This window comes from Elgaria multicarinata, chromosome 11 (genome assembly GCF_023053635.1).
Source record: "Elgaria multicarinata webbii isolate HBS135686 ecotype San Diego chromosome 11, rElgMul1.1.pri, whole genome shotgun sequence".
Taxonomy (NCBI): domain Eukaryota; kingdom Metazoa; phylum Chordata; class Lepidosauria; order Squamata; family Anguidae; genus Elgaria; species Elgaria multicarinata.
In genome coordinates this window covers 48,204,211-48,223,695 of record NC_086181.1, presented here as the reverse complement: position 1 = coordinate 48,223,695, position 19,485 = coordinate 48,204,211, and the positions used below count along the sequence as shown (strand labels likewise).

Here is a 19,485-nt window from a genome sequence, read left to right as displayed (position 1 = left end):
TTGCCATCCTGAGTGGGGCCCGGAGGCCCAGCTGGCCCGGCGGCTGCTCCGTCCACCACGTCCACACTGCTGCTTGCTTCCCTTCCAACCTGCCTCAGCTTCCACCCACCCTTTGCCTACAGTCCACTGTTGGATACACTGAATCTCTTCTTCATTGCTTGCAGTTCATAGAATCAGAGAATCATAGAGTTGGAAGGGTCCTGTGAGGCCATCGAGTCCAACCCCCTCTGCTCAATGCAGGAATCCACCTTAAAGCAGCATCCCTGACAGGTGGCTGTCAGATGGTGGTTCAGTTTCAGCTATTTAGGAAGCTGAGAATGGGTTTGCATGGAAGGGAGGAGGGCGGGCTGTGACTCCAGAGGGATGGACAGATGGACGGATGGGGTTAAATCCGCTCCCTGGGTGTGTTGTGGATTGCTGGGTGTCTTCCGTTCTCATCTGCACCTTCATGGAATCGGATGTGGTGTCTTGTGTTTTGTGTTACCGGAACGTCATTCAACTTGTGCTAATTTGCAGTTGTGCTCATGCAAATGAGTGGCTTTGTGCAAGTGCACATTGGCCCTAATTCCCACCCTCCAAAGCAGAGAAGCCGGTCTGCCATTCCACGGAATCTGCCTGGTTCGGAAAAAGCAGCCAAGGCTTCAGAGGGCTCCTTAGGCTGCGTGGGGGTTCTTGCAGCATTCCTGGGCGTGGGCCGGGCTGCCGGGGCGAGGAGGCCGAAGAGCCCCGTTCAGGGTTGTGTGCAGTTGCCACCACTGGGGCCGGAGAAGGGGGCGGAGGAGGGGGCGGCTGGCTCTTCTGCCCCCCGTCTCCCACGGGAAGCCCACAAGCAGGGCAGGAGCACAAGAGCCCCCCTCCCTTCCCCGGTGCCCTAGCCACTAGGGCTCAGCCACAGACTGCCACTGAAGCTGGAGGTTCCATTTACCTATAATCGCTATTAGCTGGTGACAGACTCCTCCTCCTCCTCCTCCTCCTCCTCCTCCTCCTCCTCCTCCTCCTCCTCCCCACCCCCCTCCTCGAGTTTCTCTCAACAGCTTCCCCAGAACTGAGACATCCTGTCCTTTCCTGGCTTCACCACGTTTTAAGCCAGTGCGGCTTGTTCCTTCCAAGTTCTCCAGGACTTCCCAGTTGCAAAGATAAGCTGCCCGTTTGTGTCAGCAGAATCACTTCTGCGTTTCGAAAGAAGTCTCGGGACTCGTCCATCTGGACTCGGTGGCTTCTAATTTTTAACTTGGCAATGAGCCCTAACACTTTATCTGGGTCGCTCTGTTTTTCGGGCACCCTTCCGGGGGAAAAATAGCTCAGGAACAGGGACCCTTCCTGCTCCTTCCGTGGCCCTTTCACTCTTTGGTTGTCTCATGGCCCAGGGCCCTTCCTAGCCACATTGCCGCTTCTGGTGTATTTCAATCATGGGTTGTTGTCGTTTTGTTTTTGTCCTAAGCGTTTCCAGTTCCTCTGATTCAATCCCCACCACCACCACCACCACCACCCCGCAGTTCATGGTCAGCTACTTTTCTTCTTTTGTTACACACTGTGCTCCTTTTGCTACTCTTCCTCAGAGCAAAATGGGCTCCAGGAAAACCCCTGCCTCTCCCTTCTTCCTTGACCGGGCTCTCTCCCTCCGAGACTTGGTGGGACTTTTCCTCCTCTCTATTATTATTTATTTATTTATTTATTTATTTATTTATATAGCACCATCAGTGTACATGGTGCTGTACAGAGTAAAACAATAAAATAGCAAAACCCTGCCGCATAGGCTTACATTCTAATCTCTGGCACAGATTCTCGCTCCACTTCCATTATAGTGGTTTTAAACAACCACCAAGCCTCTTGCGGAGATGGGATCCTCTGGACTTCCCCGTTCCCCTTTTTTAACCAGCCTCCTCATTTTTGAGGATTCCTTCTTTTGAAAACGAATTCATGGCAAGCATCCATTTACATCTCCCCCCTCTAACAGCAAACTTGAGCAGTAGTACGTGCCGACATACTGATGACAACGCACTCCAAAACTCCGGATGACTGCACCCAACGTTTCATGTAAATGTGAAACAGCATGGGCGACAAGACTGACCCCTGCAGAACCCCCTACTGGAGAATCCACGGGGCTGAGCAAAGTTCCCCAAGCACCACCTTCCGGAGCCGACCCGCCAAGTAGGAGCAGAACCACTGCAAAGCAGTGCCCCTCACTCCCAACTCAGCCAGATGTCCCAGAAGGATACCATGGTCGATGGTCTCGAAAGCCACTGAGAGATCAAGGAGGATCAACAGAGTCACACTCCCTCTCCTGTCTTTCTCCCGACAGAGGTCACAGGGTGACCGAGGCTGTGGATGTGCTGCGACAATGGACTGGATGAGGGCTAATAAACTGAAACTCAATCCAGACAAGACTGAGGCCATAGCTAGTCCTAAGGTTTATCCCTGGATCGTCCAGGGGTCAAACCTGTTCATCTAGGTGACACACAGGGGATCCAGTGCTCAGGCAGGGGCGAACCCTGGACGAGCCCAGGATAAACCTTAGGGTGGTTCCTCTGACCGGATGGAGGGTGCTCAACCTGTTCTTTATGGGGCTGCACTCCCCCTGAAGGAGCAGGTTCGTAGCTTGGGGGTTCTGCCTCAAGGGACAGAGATGGTTCTAGGAGAATGATATCATATGATCTGATTCTCCTAGAACCATCTCTGTCCCTTGAGGCTCAGGTGGCCTCAGTGGCATGGAGTGCCTTCTACCAACTTCAGCTGGTGGCCCAGCTACGCCCCTATCTGGACAGGGATAACCTGGCTTCAGTTGTCCATGCTCTGGTAACCTCCAAGTTAGATTACTGCAACGTGCTCTACGTGGGCCTGCCTTTGAAGACAGTTTGGAAGCTGCAGCTTGTGCAAAATGCAGCGTCCAGACTGATATCAGGAACCAGAAGGTTCGAACGTATAACACCTGCTCTGGTCCGCTTGCACTGGCTGCCTGTATGTTTCCGAGCCCAATTCAAGGTGCTGGTTTTAAAGCCTTACACGGCTTGGGACCACAATACCTGACGGAACTCCTCTCCCGACATGAACCTCTAAGGTCCTCCTCCGGGTGCCCTTCGCATCGCCCCGAGCGCCTGCCCGCCCGCCCCTCCGCCGCGGCCAGCCTCCCACCGCGCCGTCCTTCTCCCCCGGGCCCGGCGCTCTCGCCACCTGTGGGGCCGCTGGCGGCGTCGGGGGCGGCCAAAGGTCCCCGCAGCGAGTCAATGATTAAGCCGCCCGGCAAACGCCCCCCCCCTCCTTCGGCAAGAGGACGCGGAAGCGGAACCGGGTCCAGGCGGCCCCAGGCAGCAGCCCCTTCCTGACCCCCCCTCCCCGGCAACGCGGTCTGCGACAAAGCGGGCAGGACGCTGCCCAACCCTTGCACATGGCCATGCGGGGTGGGGGAGGAAGGGGCTGCGCCCCCTTCTTCCCCTCCTGCTTGTTGGGCCAACCAAACGCCAGTGAGGGGTTGAACTCCGCGGGCGTATTTGCCGTCCCGTCCCCCCCGCCGCGTCCCAGGCCGGACCCCCTTCATGTGCAAGTCCTGCCCAGATGCCGCTGCAGCTGCTCGGCCTGGGAGCTCTGGGATGTGGGAGGTGCTTGTGGTTACTCAGCGTAGAAGGGAAAGAACTCTAGACGCGCTCAGAGGCGCCCTTCCTTATTATGACTTCACGCTCTTGAACCGGATTTGTGATGCTGAAAAGGATTCAGAGGGGTGAGAGCTGGCAGTCCATTTCAACTCTGGCGCGGGGGAGAGGGCAGGGTAGGTCAAAGCCTTCTGCACAGGCCCAGAGGTGCTCTCTTCTTTGCAAGTGTGTTGGATGTTCCGGGACGAGACCCTGGCCCGGAGGAGGGGCGCCCGGGCTGCGCAGCCCCCTCCCCGCCCTTTCCCCACCCAAGCGCAACCTCTGCCCTCGCTGCCTCCCTCCCCCCTCCCCTCCCCCTCCCCCGCCTGATAAGCAGCGCTTATCTCCCCAGCTGACGGAGCGCCCGGGTCGGGGACCAAGGCTGGCCGAGAGGCGACTGGCGCGCCAGGGTGTGGGCATGGGGGCTCTCGCGTGGGCTCCCCCACGCCTCTGTCGCCTGCTCCTCCCGGGGGGGCTCTTCCTCCTCTTCCTCCTGCTCTACTTCTCCAGCCGGCACCTCCGTAAGTCAAGGGTTTGGAGGGGTGTGTGGGAGCCTCTGGGTGAGAGAGAGGGGTAGGTTGGGTGGGGGTGCTGCCCAGCACACAGCTCCCCCAGCCCAATGGGGCCCCTTCTCTCCTCTGCACCTTGTGGGAATCTGCAAAAGTTTCTTCCCCCCTCCCCTGCCTCCTGGAGGTCCAGGCCCACCTGCTGGGCAGATGGGACAAAGGCCCACACAGACTGGGCTCCCACCCTCCACACCGACTGGGCTGACACTTCAAAGGCAGAAGGCCTGTGTTGCTCCGAAGCTGGCATCACCTCTTGCCAAGGCTGCTTGCTGCCCTCGTCCCAGGGGTGGTGTGGGGCCCCCAGGAGAGGCCAGCCAAGCAGCAATGGGTCTGGCTAACGCGGGGGGGGGGCGCCCATCTTTGTGAGCCTGACCCCTGGCCCTCCTCCCTCCGCCACAGCAGATCTCCCGCTCTCGCCCTGCGTCTGGGGGGGCCGCCCCTGCCGCTGGTTCCGGGAGAAGCCTCCTGACAAAGAGGATCAAGAGAAGGTGAGACCTTGGACAGGCCCAATCCGGGCGCTTCTGGTTTTCGTGCCAGAGCTGAAAGGAAATTTTGCATGCATTTTGAATTCCAATCTGAAATGCAGAGCTTTGAAAGGTTTGCATGTCATTATTATTTCGGGGTGTGTGTGTATGTGTGTCATTTTAAGAAATCTTAATCTTGAGGCTTGCGGAGTCTTGAGAACAGTTGTAGCCGAAGTGTTGAGAGATGGAGCCACAATGCAACAGGAGGGGCCGGGCTGTTGCGGAGATCGCCTCTGGCGCACGCTCACTAAGCGGTGATGAGCCCCCCTCTCCCTCTCAGCTATAACTCCCCACCCCCCACTTCTGGGGATTTTAACGTTATGGGCCTACTTTATAGGACTGTTGTGAGGAGTACAGCAGGGGTGCAGAACTTCACGCCTGGGCCGCAAATCCAGCCCTATGGGGTTCCCTGGATGGCCCCGCCCTTTCCTGGCTCCACCCCTTTCCTGGCTCCACCCCTTTCCCACTTGGTGGGTCCCCATCTTTTGTGCATCTTCTCCCTGCCTTTTCCTACATCTTTGCTACTGGCAGTAAGAGGTTTATGTTAAAAGATGCGGGCATTCTGGCCCCGCCCCTTTGGCTCCGCCCAGCACTGGAGCTTCTCTGAAATGGCATTTGGCAGGGGTTACAACAGAACCACCCAGAGAGCTTCGGCTATTGGGTGGTATAAAATGGAAGGAAGGAAGGAAGGAGGCTGAGGACATAAGACCATAAGAAGTGGTCTGATGCTGGATCAGACCCAGGGCCCATCCAGCACTCTGTTCACTCAGGGGCGACCTGATCGAGGTGTATAAAATTATGTGTGGCGTGGAGAATGTGGATTTTTCTCCCTCTCCCATAATAGTAGAACCCAACAGGGTCATTAGCCCTTGAAGCGGATTGGTGGGAGATCCAGGGAAGATAAAAAGAAGGACTTCTTCCCACAGCGCAGACTTAAATTCTGGAACTCACTACCACAAGATGTAGTGATGGCCACCCACTTGGATGGCTCTAAAAGGGGGTTGGATGGATTCCTGGAGGCGAAGGCGACCTCCTATATACACCAGGTGATGGGGAGCATGGGTGTGAGGTTGCTGCTGCACTGTGTCCTGCTTGGTTAGTCCCTGGTCAACAGCTGGTGGGCCCCTGTGTGAACAGAGCGCTGGACTAGATGGACCCTCGGTCTGACCCAGCAGGGCTCGTCTCATGGAATCCTTGGAAATGCTGCCTCATGACTGATAACGTTACGACATTGCTCCAGTGTTTTCCCACTCAGACTTTGATCCTTTGGAATGGAATTCCCAGTCCTGCTGAATTAACTGCGTGCTGTGCTGGGAGAAAAGGAACCGGAGTGGCTTTGCTCCTTGCAATCGCTGCTGGTCCCGCGCAGCCACCCGGCCCGGTGGTGACTCCTTGCTTCTGCTCTGCTCCCAGCTCACTCCGGTGCCGGTGCCCATGGAGACCCCTGCGCCATGCCTCCTGAAGGCCCCCGGACACCAGCCCCAGGGCAACGGGTTCCACATCGAGCACCTGCTGAGCGCTTTCACCACCAGCGTCACCCCTGACGGGCAGATCCTCATCCAGGAATACCTCTGCGGCTGGGCACAGCTGATCAAGTGAGTCAGAACTCAGGCCAGGGGGCCGCTGAAGAAACCAAGCAAGCTTAGCAGGGAGACCTTCCGCCCCTGGCCTTTGCAGCTCTTACGCTGGGCCATGAACTCGAGCTGTTCCAGTACAAAGTCTAGCCATATTATGACTTCTTCCCAAAAGGAGGCGCTTATTGAGCATTGCCAAAATATATGAATAAAAGAAGAATTAGGTGTGTTACATCTCCAACAATGATGCAACTTAGACAAGTCCTTCTTAAGAGGGCATTATAGAGTCCAATAGACCCGAAGCAAGATTTTTTGCTGAATAAGGCATAGCCTAAGATCCGTAGATACTTCAGGTACAGACGCTGAAACAATCCATTGGTTAGGCAAAATAGAGCGCTCCAATTCTCTTTGCCATTCCTGTCTTACACTCCCGAGTATCATATTTATTTACTGATTACTAGGGCTGTGCACGGTCCCCCCGATTCACCTCAGAGGCTCTTTCAGAGCCCTCGAAACAGCCCCGATGCAACTCGGGATGCTTCGGGGGTTGCCTGCCTTGACTCAGTGCTGAAGCCAAGGCAAGATTTGGGCCCCCCGAGGCAACAGCCTTGCAAGTCCCTGGGCCCTGGCTGCGTAGCCGGCCACATTGCTCCTGCCGCCATTGCCGCCACCGCACTGCCCACCGCGACCCAGAAATGCGGCGCTAGTGAGAAGAACCAGGCCGCGATTTCAAGATATCGCGGGGGCTCTGTTTGGTACCTCTATGGCCCACTGTAGTACTAAACAGAGCCCCCACAATATCTTGAAATTGCGGCCTGGTTCTTCTCAGGAGCGCTGCATTTCTTGGTCGTGGCGGGCAATGCAGCAATGTGGTGGGCAGCGGCAGGAGGGAAAGCAGGGAAACCTCACCTTGGTGTCAGGGATTCGGCCCGAGGCGGTGCACAGCCCTACTGATATCCCTGGATCATGGGTCAATAGAACAGTTCAGCAGCTATAAGTGTTTCTTGTAGCAATGGGGGCGGGAGGTGACCAGCCTGCCATCAAGACTTCAGTTCCCAAGAAGAAGCAGCAAGAGCCAACGGGTCCGAGGCGGGCGGGGGGCGGGAGAAGTGATGCCGTGAGCCCCGCTGCTGCTGCTGCTGCTGCTAGAGGGAGGCCTTTGGCTGCGTCTCTGCCCTGGCAGTGCAACCTCTGTTGTTCTTTGCAGGTTCATGGACACCTTGGGCACGGTTTTCAGCTTGATCAACCAGGAGACTTACGCCAAGATCACCATCATGCAACTCCACCAGGGCGGTCAGCACAGCCCCCACTACCGCACCGTGCAGTCCATGGTGGCCTTTGAACTGGCTGAGGGGCTGGTGGGCTTCCAGGCTTTTCCGCCCACCAAACCCCCCTCCGGCTGCCGGACGCTGCTGCGGCTCCACCGGGCCCTGAAGTGGCTGGAGCTGTTCCTGCACAATCTGGGCACCAGCAAGAGGGACGGGAACCCCTCCCGGATGTGCTCGGATGCCTACCAGGTGGCCCTGGCCCCCTACCACAGCTGGTGGGTGCAGAAGGCAGTGGCCATTGCCTTCCTGGCGATGCCCTCCCGCCAGGAGCTATACCGCATCATCTGCCCGGAGGACGATGAGCAGAAGACGCGGACCGTCCTGCAGGCCACTGTGCGCAGCCTCGCCCGGGTGCACAACATCACGCAGGACGTCTACGCCGCCCACGGGATGCTGGAGCTGCCCTGAAGCCCCCTTGCCCAGGGCTGCCAAAGGAACCGGGTGTTAGGCCCTCTGAAGAGTTGCTGGGGATGGACTCAGAGGAGGAGGAAACAGAACCTTTACAGGCAGAGGCTAGTGTCACGGCTGCTGAGCTGGTGCCAGCTGGGAGTGGGGCCAACTCAGAGAATGAAGGGGAAGCAGAGCCACGTACCAGCGTGCCGGTGATTAAACCAGCAGGGAGCTTGGCCAATTCAGAAGACACAGAGGGAGAAGCAACAAACTTACCTGCACAGTTGTTTAGACAGCATAGGGCGGAAAAGGAGGCCCGGCGCAGATCTCTGCGTATTTATACTAGACGCCAACTCAATAGGGAACACCTGTAGCTGCCAGGGAGGGGTATTTAGAGAGCTGGGAAGCAACAGGAACTTGCCAGAGATTAACTGAGCATCCTGGCGAAAGCTCTTGATTCCTGCTTCGGATCGTGGTGACCTTGTATCCTGATTGAACTTTGGACCGGCTTGGAATTTGTGACCTGCTCCTATCCCTGGACCTCTGGACTGCTTTTTGGACTCTCTCTACCTCTCGTAAGCCCTTGACTTTTGGAACTGAACTGGACTTTGCTTATGTTTAAAACGTCTTGTACTCTGACATTAAAGAGTTAACTGTGTTATTTCATAGCACAGATAAAGACAAACTCCACCGTGTGTTGCTGAGTTTGTGGCCGAATTCTTGGAGTTTGTCTGGGCACGCTGCCCACGTCTGTATCTCCATCCAATTAGCTGGTCTATTGGCAGCTTTCCCGGACACCGGGCAGCTGGATTCCACTTCTCCTCTAAGGGACGCCAGTTCTAGTGGGCTCCACAGGGTGGGCGCCCGGCTTCTAGGCACCGGGGGAGGGGGCACGGCGCAGACTTAAGACTGATGCCAGAGGCTCTTGGAGGTGAGCTGCACATGGTCCAGCCCCAGCCCATCGCCAGGCAAAGGGTTTGCTCCCGTCTGTCATGTTTCTCAAAAGCCTCCCGCCTTCTTGGGAGATAATAAGGAGACCTGCTAAGTAATCCACAAAGCCTTATTCAAGCAATGAACATCTCTTCTCACCTGAAGAGAGTTTAATCTTTAGGAACTTTCTCCTAGGCAAAACTATGCAAACTAAGCGAGACCATTGTCCTTTCAAGAAGAATGGAAAGCCTTTTCCCAAGTCGTGTTAACGTCAGAGAGACTAGTTCTGGGGCACCTTCTGACGGGATGACAGCCAGGCTGACTTTCTCTCGCTTTCTTTTAGCTCCGCCTGTTTTAGTCTGCAGCGGGCTCTAGGATTGGCTAACCCCTCCGTGCTCTCCTCTTCGGAAGAATATTGGCTTCCCACTGACTGTGTATCGTTTGCCCTTGAGGAGATAAGCTCTGGAGAGGGTTCACTCCCAGCAGGTGAAGAGCCCGTGAGAGCTTCCTCCCCCATTGGTGCAGGCTGGCCTGTGTCTGGTGCCGACTCCTCTACTTCAGAGTCTGATTCTGATTGATTGCCTGAAACACCTTCTTCCAGCCCAGGGGGAGCAGGGCTAGACACGATCTTCTGGGAGGGCAAATGACTCCATCCCAGGTCACCACTCAGTTCCCTATTTGTTAATTCACGGGCAGCATGAGGTCAAATACCACTGAGAACCAGACTGTTTCACCCCCACAGAGGCAAAGAATTAAATGCACGTGGAGCGTGACGCCCTCTATTGGCCATTTGTCTGGCATTTTTATTTTGCCGGGGGGGGGGGGGACGGGGGGCGCGTACACCCTGTTCCCCATTTCAGGGAAGGAAAGCAGGGACTTGCCATTATGTGAGAGACGCACCACCACCACCACGTCATTCAAAGTGATTTCAGTCTTAAAGTGCCAATTCAGGACATCACTGGAGACTTTGGCTACAATCCAATGCACACTTAGAATCATAGAATAGTAGAGTTGGAAGGGGCCTTTGAGGCCATTGAGTCCAACCCCCTGCTCAATGCAGGAATCCACCCTAAAGCATCCCTAACAGATGGTTGTCCAGCTGCCTCTTGAAGGCCTCTAGTGTGGGAGAGCCCACAACCTCCCTAGGGAACTGGTTCCATTGTCGTACTGCTCTAACAGTCAGGAAGTTTTTCCTGATGTCCAGCTGGAATCTGGCTTCCTTTAACTTGAGCCCGTTATTCCGTGTCCTGCACTCTGGGAGGATCGAGGAGAGATCCTGGCCCTCCTCTGTGGGACAACCTTTCAAGTCTTTGAAGAGTGCTATCATGTCTCCCCTCAACCTTCTCTTCTCCAGGCTAAACCGGCCCAGTTCTTTCAGTCTCTCTTCATAGGGCTTTGTTTCCAGACCCCCGATCATCCTGGTTGCCCTCCTCTGAACACGCTCCAGCTTACCTGGGAGCAAGCCCCACTCAACACAGTGGGACTTTCATCTGAGTAAACCTACATAGCACTGCACTTTCCTTGTGTATTGAAAGGCAGCCTGATGAGCAGCATGTGGGGACAACGAAATGGGAAGTTCTGTTCTTTGGCCTGCAGCTGAGCTCCTGCACAGCTTAACCAGCCAATTGTATATCAACTGCAGAGGAGCTGCTGAGGTCTGGAAGAGCTAGCAGCTTGGCTCTTGCAAAGCTTTGCCTGTTCTCCTTTTTCATATGGTCACCCTATGCATAGAATCATAGAATAGCAGGGTTGGAAGGGACCTACAAGGCCATCGAGTCCAACCCCCTGCTCAGTGCAGGAATCCACCTTAAAGCATCCCTGACAGATGGTTGTCCAGCTGCCTCTTGACGGCCTCTAGTGTGGGAGAGCCGACCACTTCCCTAGGTCACTGATTCCATTGTCGTCCTGCTCTAACAGTCAGGGTCAATGTATCTCTAATGACCCCTGCTCAGCAAATGGGGTGGTGAAGGGGGGGGGCTTGCCACACGTCCAGAACCACTGGTAGAAAGTGCCACTGGGGGGGCTTCTGCCACAGCACTTGAAAGCACTGCTCAGCAACATTGGTGCTTTACAAGAACGTGCCTGGAGGTGCATTGGGAGCATCCTAATGTTGGGCTGCATCGCAGGGTTGTTGCCCATCAGTCTCTCTGCCCCCGCAATGTGAGGGTGATATAGTAGTGGCCTACAATGCAGGGTTGTTGTACCGTATATCACTCGCTCAGCCACAGCCCCTCCCTTCCTGTCACTGCTGCCAATACAAAAATGCCCGGATGTTCCCATTGCCTTCTATGGGCAGTAGTTCCCAGGTTCACCCCTCTAAATAGGGGGAGGGGAGCCAAAAGGAACCAGGAAGGGTCATCCCCAGGCAAAGGAAGTGCTATTCTACACCTCCTTCAAGCTCTAGGGGCATCACGACGTCAGACGACTGGGTGTGTGTGAAAGCTGGCAGAATGCGAGCCAAAGAGATATAAAAAGGGAAGAGGGACAGGTCTTATTTCCTGGAGAGGCTACTTCCTGGTTCCTTTCAAGAAGCTGTGCTTGCTTATGCATAGAGTCATAGATTAGTAGAGTTGGAAGGGTCTTATGAGGCCATCGAGTCCAACCCCCTGCTCATTGCAGAAGCAGGAGCAGCCCAGAGAAAGCCTGGCTTGGATTGCCACTGCTGGGACAGAGCGCCTATAGCGGCCAAGGGGTTGGCTATGTGGAGTGGGGTCCTGCTCCTTCCGACTCTTCCAGTATGAAGCATTCCCCAGTGTTTCCTGTCATCTTCAAAGCCCACACAATGCCAGCTGGGAGAGAGCGGCTGGTGTCGGCCCTGCAGCGTAGATCACTCTCAGTATTGCACGCTGTGGGGGTCAGGCCGAGGCCAGATGGTGGTTAACGGCAACATGCCCAGGGCCTGTTCAGACAACACGCTAAGCCCTGGTTTGGCCACTAACCCTTTTGCAGAAAACAGTTAGTGAATGTGTTTAAACCATGGTTCTGTATCCACCGTGGCTAGGAATGATTCACGTGACACACTGGCTGAGTTCGGACAACACGCTAATCAAGGGTTGTTTCCCATTCTGTTCCTATTGCTCCCCATCCCGGTTGATTAGTGTGTTGTCTGAACTCAGCCATTAAGTCGCATTGTTTAACTCAAAGTGCTGAACCACCGTGGCTGAGTGTGTCGCTGAATAGGGTCTCTCTCTCTCTCTCTCTCTCTCTCTCTCTCACACACACACACACACACACACACACACACACACACACCATGACATTATGCCTGCAGGGCTGTTGTTGGGGTGGGATGGGTAGGAGGGGTGCCATTTGGAGCCCACTTGGGGCAGAGCCTGGGGAACTCACTGCTCCAGCCTGGTTTTGCTCTTGACCAGGAGCTTTCCCTGACAGACCTTTCGTAGCTGTACTGGCACAATTTCACTGGGAAGGTTTTTTAGTTCCATATTTTGATTCTCCCCCCCCCCCTTTTTATTGTTCACCAATTTCCTCAGATGTTGTTGTGTTTATTATTATTATTATTATTATTATTATTATTATTATTATTATTATATTATTATTATTATTTCTTACCTGCCTCTCCATTTTGATCGAGGCAGGGAACAGCAGTAAGTATAAAATACATAAAATATTGATTAAAAGCAAAGTATACATTGTTAAAACATCCTAAAAGCATCCCAAAATTCCACTGGATAGGCCTGCCGGAAGAGATCAGTCTTGACAGCTTTCTTAAATGCTAAAAGACTGTTAAGTTGACAAATCTCCTCGTTCCACAGTCTGGGAGCAGCAGAAGAGAAGGTCCTCTTGGTAATAATACCTATCAGCCTAGTTTTGGCTGGCTGAAGGAAGTTCTTCCCAGAGGACCTGAGCCTGCGGGCGGATTGTACGGGAGGAGGCGATCCCGCAGGTAGCCTGGTCCCAAACCATGTAGGGCTTTAAAGGTGATAACCAGCACTTTATACTTGGGGAAGAGATAGTAGGATATTTATTTTATTTTATTTATTTATTTATTTATTATATTTATATACTGCCCCACAGCCGAAGCTCTCTGGGTGGTTCACAAAAGTTTAAACAGTAAACATTAAAAAGTATACAAAATTTAAAAACCCTGTCTATAAACCCTGTCAGTCAGTCAATCAGCGTATTCGACTTTAAGGCGCCACAGAGCTCTTCGTCGCTCGCTCCCCCCCCCCCCCCACCTCCGAGGTTGCAAGAAAGGGCCCTTGCGCAGGAGCCCCTGCCTGGTGGCGTTTCCCCGGGGGGGGGGCGGGCCGGCTCCTGGGCTCCCCACCGCCCCGGGGACAGGCTGCGGGCCGCTCTCGGCCACTCCAGCCCGGGGAGGACGAGCCCACGAGCGGCAGCCCACATGGGCCCGGGAGTGCAGGGCCCGCGGCTCCCTCTGCTCGCGCCTATCTCTGCGGTGCGCGTCAGGACCCGGCGCCGTAAAGCGCGCGGCCGGCGGCGTGCCTCGGCGTTTTTGCGACAGTGCTCAGATCCAAGATGGCGGCGGCGGCGATGCTGGGGCCGAGCTGGGGGCTGTCGGGGGGCTGCCCGGACTGGACCCACCAGGCGGAGACCACCGGGGTGAGGAAGGGCCGCGGCTGCCGGGCCGGGGGGCAGGAGGGGGCGCCGCTGGCGCGACCCGGCCCGCTCAGGGCAGCGGCGGGATTCGAACCCAGGGCTCATGGCCCTCGGTCGCAGTCCGGCGCCCGTCCGGCTCCAGGGGAGACGCGTGCCGTGGGGCCGCGCCGCTGGCTGCTCTCTGGCCCCAGGGGTGGGTTGAGCATTGACCCAGCCCCCTCCCTGGCAGCGTTTCCTCAGCCCGGGCGGGGGTGGGGGGTCTCTGCCCCCCAAGTGATGGCGGGGGGGGGCAGGAATGGGGGGGGCAAACGCAGCCCCATGCTCAGTTTGTAACTCAGCGGAGGAGGCGAGATCTGGGGCTGATCCCACTCAGCTCCCTCCAGCCTCAGAGGCAGGAGGAGGCCCCTGTGTCGCATCCGTGGCTGGGGAGCATGGGTGGGAGGGTACTGCTGCGCTCAGGCCCTGCTCGTGGGGCCCCGGCGGCGTGAAGAGACTGCTGGACGAGATGGACCCTCGGTCTGATCCAGCATCCGGGGCTCTTTTGATGTTCTCATGGGGGGGGGAGGGGGAGGGGCAACACGGCCCCGTTCGATGGGGGAGGGGGAGCTCCAGGCTTAAGGGGCAGCGGGAGAGAGTGGGTGGAGCAAAGAGCTCGAGGAGAGCTGGAGGCTTTTCGGTGGTTGCAGGTGGGGGAGCTGAAGGGCTCCACCAAGTGGATTCTTCACACAGTGCATAGTTAAGCTATGGAACTCACTGCCACAAGATGTAGTGATGGCCGCCAATCTGGATGGCTTTAAAAGGGGGTTGGATACATTCCTGGAGGAGGAGAAGGCTATCCATGGCTACTAGCCCTGATGGTTGTGTGCTATCTCCAGTATTCGAGGCAGGAAGCCTGTGTGCACCAGTGGCTGGGGAACATGGGTGGGAGGGTGCTGTTGCACCATGTCCTGCTTTGTTGGTCCCTGGCCGACAGCTGGTTGGCCCCTGTGTGCACAGAGTGCTGGATTGGATGGACCCTCGATCTGATCCAGCCTCAGGGCTCGCCTGACGTTCCTGTGTGCAGCGTCTCCCAGCATGGGCTGCAGTCATGGGAGTATCAGCAGCGAGTGGGTTTTATCCTGCTACGCGGATTTCAGAGCTCTGGGCCCCCCCATGGCCCCCACGGTGTCGCCCAAGATCCTTGCTTGTTCCTAACCCCTCCCTCCCCTCTCTCAGACAACCATCATGGCTGTGGAGTTTGATGGCGGGGTCGTCATTGGGGCCGACTCCAGGACCACTACAGGGTGAGTGCGGGGGGGGGGGGAGCGGAAAGGGCCAAGTAGGCTCCTAGCATTATGGGGGGGGGGAATCCCTTGTTCCGCCTGGGGGCTGGAGGTGCCCGGGGGAGGCATCCCCTCCCCCTTTTCTCCTCGGGGGGGGGGGGGGCGTTTGCCAGACTAGCAGAGGAAAGCAGGTCTTCAGACAGATCGCTTTCCCCAGGGCTCCCTCTTCTGGCATGGAGGTTTGAGGGCCCAAAGTATTGGGCAGCCCTGAGCACGGGGCTGTGCGTGCGTGTGCTCAGCCGCGAGACCTCTCAGGTCCCCTCAAACACAGGCATCCTAAAACCATCAGTGGGCTCCCCGGGCGGGGTGGGTGAATGGGTGGGTGGGTGAGGCACCGCACTGATGGGTCTTTTGCAGGTCGTACATTGCCAACCGAGTCACAGACAAGCTGACGCAGATCCACGACCACATTTTCTGCTGCCGGTCAGGCTCAGCCGCTGACACCCAAGCCATTGCTGATGCTGTCACGTACCAGCTGGGCTTCCACAGGTACGGAGTGCTGACCCTCGGGTGGGGGTCCGTCCCCTGGCACCTGGAGCCTGCAGGCCTGTGCTGCGTACCCAGAGCCCGCGGCCCCACACCGAGCGACGCAAAGGAGTTCCCAAGGGAGGACTGTTCACGTCAGCCGTGAGAGCTCCAGCTTTGGAGGGAAGCCTGCCCCGGAGGGATGGGGGGCTTAGCCCACCTGCCCTGCACATGGGCCTCTCGGAGGCATGGTGACAAGCCAGGTGCTGGGCGGCACAAGTGGGCCTCTGGGCTTCACTGTGGAGATCCTCTCCGTGTTGCTCCCTGCCTGGCAGCTCCAGCCGCTTCCTGCTCTTGACTCCGCTGCCACGCTTGATCCTCCCCAGTCGCCTCGTGCCGCCCCAGTGCCCCAATCTCCGTTGCGAATGGAGGGGAAACGTTTTCCTGGACTCCCGTCCGGTCTTCCAGCCCTGCTTGCGTTCACCGCTTCCGAGAGGCCTGGGCCACTCAGGATCCCTGATTCCCCTCCAAGCCTTCCATTGCAAGGCTGGAAAATTCCCGGCACCTTCCTGCTCTTTCGTTGCCCTGGCTGGTGCATACGAGGTGGGGGTCGGTGGGAACGTGGCTGCAAGAGAAATCCCCCCTCTGCTTTGGGGCCTCTTCCAAACGGGAAGGGCCTTGCTCGCAGTTTCCCCTTCCTTTACGGGCCTTGAAACAAACGGCTCCAAAAACAAGCGACTCTTCCACAGGGCAGGACTGGAAAAACCCAGGCCCTGACGCCTCAGGATTGTGCAATCGTGCTTCAGCTTTAGGAAGGGCTGAGTGCATGCAATGAGGTCACCGCTAAGGCATTTTGCAGGCCGAGGCGCTGTGGAGGAGGCCTTGCCCCTGCCTGCTCCGCGGTGCGACCCCTGTCCCGTGTCTCGCCCCCTCTGCCACCCCCAGCATTGAACTGGACGAGCGCCCGCTGGTGAAAACAGCCGCCAACCTGTTCAAGGAGATGTGCTACCGATACCGAGAGGATCTCACTGCTGGCATCCTGGTGGCCGGCTGGGACAAGCGCAAAGGAGGCCAGGTGAGAGGCTGGGGTGGGGGCTCCACGTGGGCAGCCCTGCCCCCCCCCCCACGCACCCCACGGCTGCACCCGAGTCCCAGGAGGCAGGGTTCCCTCTCTCTAGCCCTGTGGCCCAGGCACAGCGGCAGCTTCTCCGCGCAAGCCCCGGGCATCTCGCCTGGGCTCATCTCTTGCGCGCCCCCTTCCTCGCAGGTGTACTCTGTCCCCATGGGCGGGATGATGGTCCGGCAGCCCTTCTCCATCGGAGGCTCCGGCAGCTCCTACATCTACGGCTTCGTCGACGCTTCCTACAAGCCCGGGATGAGCAAGGAGGAGTGCCTGGCCTTCGCGGCCAACGGTAAGCGGCCGCGGCCCCCTCCCCGTCATCTGCCAGCCCCCACCGGAGGCAAAAGGGGCGCCTTCACACCAGGCTGCAGCGAGGTCGGGCTCCCCCGGGCGGCGGTGGTGGTGTGGGGCTGCCCCTGTTCCTTGTGGAAGTGCTACCTCACGCCCCTCTTTTTCCTTGCAGCCCTCGCTCTGGCCATGGACCGGGACGGCTCCAGCGGGGGCGTGATCCGCCTGGCTGCCATCACGAAGGACGGGGTGGAACGCAAAGTCATCCTGGGCAACGACCTGCCTCGCTTCTCCTCCCTCTGAAGAGGGGCCGGGTGGGGGAGTGGGCGACGTGTTCGGTTTTCCTGTAGGTTTGATGTTGTATTAAAACACGGGAGTCCAAAGGGCGCGTGTTTGCTGGTTCCTCTCAAACCCCTGGGCTCTCGGGAGGGGGGGAGATTGGGGCAGAGGGGGGCGGGAAGGAGTGGTTGGGGGGCAGGGTTACGCCACGTCTCAGCCGGTCTCATCTGCCTCGGTTTTCCTCACGCGTTGCAGGAATTGTAGTTCTAGCGAAGTGCAGAGAATTCCTGGGGAGGGCCGGAGCCTTCACCCCTGGGTGCTGTGTTGGGTTTAGGCTCTGGAGGGGTTGTGGGGCAAAGAGGGCAAGGGTGTGCCCCCTGTCCTGCTCCTCCGCTTGCCTTCTGGCCCCCAGCAGAGGGTGCTGGTGTCTCCCTCCCCAGTGGGTGTCGGACAGTGCAGGGCCTCCTCCTCCTCCTTCTCGTGGTTCTCTCCCAGCTGTGATTATGGCAAGTGCTGCCTGCGTGGGTGAGATAAGGGGGTGACGCCCAGGACTTGGCCAATGCTGTTCTCCCCACCACCACCACCACCCCGGATTCTCTCTTGGAGAGAGTTTGAGGGTGTGAGGGAGGAAAGAGCCTGCTGGACCTTTTCAACAAAGCTCAATGTTTCCCACATGTTCTAGCGGGGTGGGGGTTGGCTTTCAGCACCGGCCCTCCCTCGTTCCTGCTCCAGCCTGCCTTCTCTTCGGATGGGGCTGGCCGGGCCAGGCGCCAGCTCAGAAGTTGTTTACAGACTGGCACCTCCCCGAGACGCCAACGGTCACCCGCCCCCGGCTCGCGTGGCATGGGCACGGCTCTTCCCCCACCACCACCTTGGAGCCCACCCCCACCCCCACCCCCACCCCCGTGAGCTGGGCCCAGCGCTTCGAGGGGTAGAGGCATGCTGCGTTCTCTGGGCCAAAAGAAAGGCACTCTGCACGGGCTCAGGAGCACTCGCTACTTTTATTGTTGTACATCTGCCAGGGCTATGGGATTGGGGTCATGCCTGTGTCTGTCTTGCTTCAGAGCAAGCCTGCCCGAGCCTCAGCCCCAGGGCTGCTTTGCTGCCCCCCTTCCCCCCACCCTGCAACCATCTGACTTCTCCGCTCCAACCCCGACTTCTTTAATGCTTCTGGAAGGGCGCCGTCAAGCATTCCCGGCCCCCTCCCCCTAATAAAGCAGGGACCTCTACTTGGGGAGAGGGCCTCTGGGCTGACCCAGCCCTGCTGGCCAGTGGTCTCCCTGGGGGCCCCGGCGGCAGGGCCCTGGCTGCCGTCACACGTGTTCCTCCGCTCCGGCGCAGGAGTCAGTTGGTGGAATCCCTCTCCGAGTCCAGCTGGTGGCGGAAGGAGACGCGCGCTTTGCCGCTGAAGTAGGCCCGTCCGCTCTGGGGATCCGTCTCGCTGCTGGTGGATGGGGTGGATCGGGTCCGTGCGGCGGGGACGTCGGGGCTGTGGGCGGATGCCTCTGTGGGGAGGAGAGCGAGTGAGCGGCCCTTTGAGCAGGGCAGGGCTGGTGCTGGAGGTGGCGGGGGCAGATGGGGCAGGCGGGTTTCGGCCAGTCCTCACCCGTGGGGGGCGCCTGCTGCTGCTGCCCCGTCGTGCTGCCCCGTCTCCAGCGCCTTCCTCGGGGGAAGCAGCTCGGGAACTTGGCTCCCATCTTGGAGGCGCCTGCACAGGGAAGAGCAACAGAGGCAGCAGTGTGCAAAAGGAGGGGGGCTTCCTTCTCCGTTGGGGGGGGCTGCCCTCCCCAGGCTCTGGGGCAGGATCTGGGGTACTCGCTCTGAAGGGAGAGGGGGCGGCTGGTGCCCCTCCCTACTTTGTAGCTTCATGTCGGGGTGTAAATGGGTTTTTTTTTCGTAAGGCTTGGGGACGTTGATCATCCCCCCCCCCCTGCAACCCAGGGGGTCCGGCCCATGCGCTGGTAAAGCGGCCGCTCAGCCAGGCTGCTCCTGCCCCCCCCCTCCCCGGTGTCCAACCTGGGAGTTCCCCCCAGCCCCACTTACCTGGCCGCTGATGGCTCTCCTCTGCTGGAGTGTCAAACGCGGGAGTCCCGCCCCGCCCCCTGCTCCGCCCCCTGTGGCAAACAGGGCCCTGGCGGCGGCGGCGCCTCCCCCTCGCCAGCTGGAGGCCGGGGGGGGGGGAGCGGAGGATGTAGGGCACGCCCCACGGGGCAGGTTCTTGGTAGGCATGGGGCGGGGGGCTCCTGTGGGGAGGGAGCCCCTCCGGGATGAACCAGGTACCTGCAGGACGAGGGCAGGCGCCTCCCCCCACCCCAAAACCTTGGCAAGGGCTGCTGGATCCGCCTCCCTAGTCGAGCACTCTTTTCCCCCAGGGTGGTGAAGAAGGGAAGCAGCCGCCCCCACCGCGCGTGGAAAGTTTCGGCGTCCTAAGCTGGGGGCCTCGGGAAGAGGCGCTCTGTGCATGCTCAGAGGTGTGCGGGGCCGGACCTCGGCCA

General features: G+C 58.2%; 3 protein-coding genes across 6 annotated transcripts in view; 2 read left to right on the top strand and 1 right to left on the bottom strand.

Moving 5' to 3' along the window:
- The first annotated feature begins 3,341 nt into the window (after positions 1-3,341).
- Positions 3,342-8,642, top strand: GLTPD2 (glycolipid transfer protein domain containing 2). Of its 3 annotated transcripts, none has more exons than XM_063137555.1 (4): positions 3,342-3,715; positions 4,595-4,680; positions 6,130-6,311; positions 7,498-8,642. In XM_063137555.1, the coding sequence occupies exons 1-4, from the start codon at positions 3,694-3,696 to the stop codon at positions 8,024-8,026; spliced, it is 819 nt and encodes a 272-aa protein (XP_062993625.1). In that variant the 5' UTR covers positions 3,342-3,693; the 3' UTR covers positions 8,027-8,642. The 3 variants fall into 3 exon arrangements, with proteins under 3 accessions (XP_062993625.1, XP_062993624.1, XP_062993623.1); XM_063137554.1 differs by having other exon boundaries at positions 4,592-4,680; XM_063137553.1 differs by lacking the exon at positions 3,342-3,715 and adding an exon at positions 3,953-4,147 and having other exon boundaries at positions 4,592-4,680.
- Positions 8,643-13,403: 4,761 nt separating this feature from the next.
- PSMB6 (proteasome 20S subunit beta 6) lies at positions 13,404-17,097 on the top strand. The gene is made up of 6 exons (XM_063138787.1): positions 13,404-13,519; positions 14,732-14,799; positions 15,196-15,327; positions 16,249-16,378; positions 16,571-16,715; positions 16,887-17,097. Exons 1-6 carry the CDS (start codon positions 13,436-13,438, stop codon positions 17,012-17,014), a joined length of 687 nt encoding a protein of 228 aa, XP_062994857.1. The 5' UTR covers positions 13,404-13,435; the 3' UTR covers positions 17,015-17,097.
- Positions 17,098-17,972: 875 nt separating this feature from the next.
- Positions 17,973-19,485, bottom strand: part of LOC134406585 (uncharacterized protein C17orf114-like) — a 70,197-nt gene continuing 68,684 nt past the window's right edge. Inside the window, exons 1-3 of one of the 2 annotated variants that reach the window (XM_063138083.1) lie at positions 19,034-19,103; positions 18,597-18,698; positions 17,973-18,495 (exon numbers count right to left, since the gene is read on the bottom strand). In XM_063138083.1, the coding sequence (XP_062994153.1) occupies positions 18,335-18,495; positions 18,597-18,687 (252 nt within the window). In that variant the 5' untranslated portion in view covers positions 18,688-18,698; positions 19,034-19,103 and the 3' untranslated portion in view covers positions 17,973-18,334. Of the gene's footprint in view, positions 18,496-18,596; positions 18,702-19,033; positions 19,104-19,485 lie in introns of those variants that run through there. The other variant, XM_063138084.1, reaches the window with a different exon arrangement.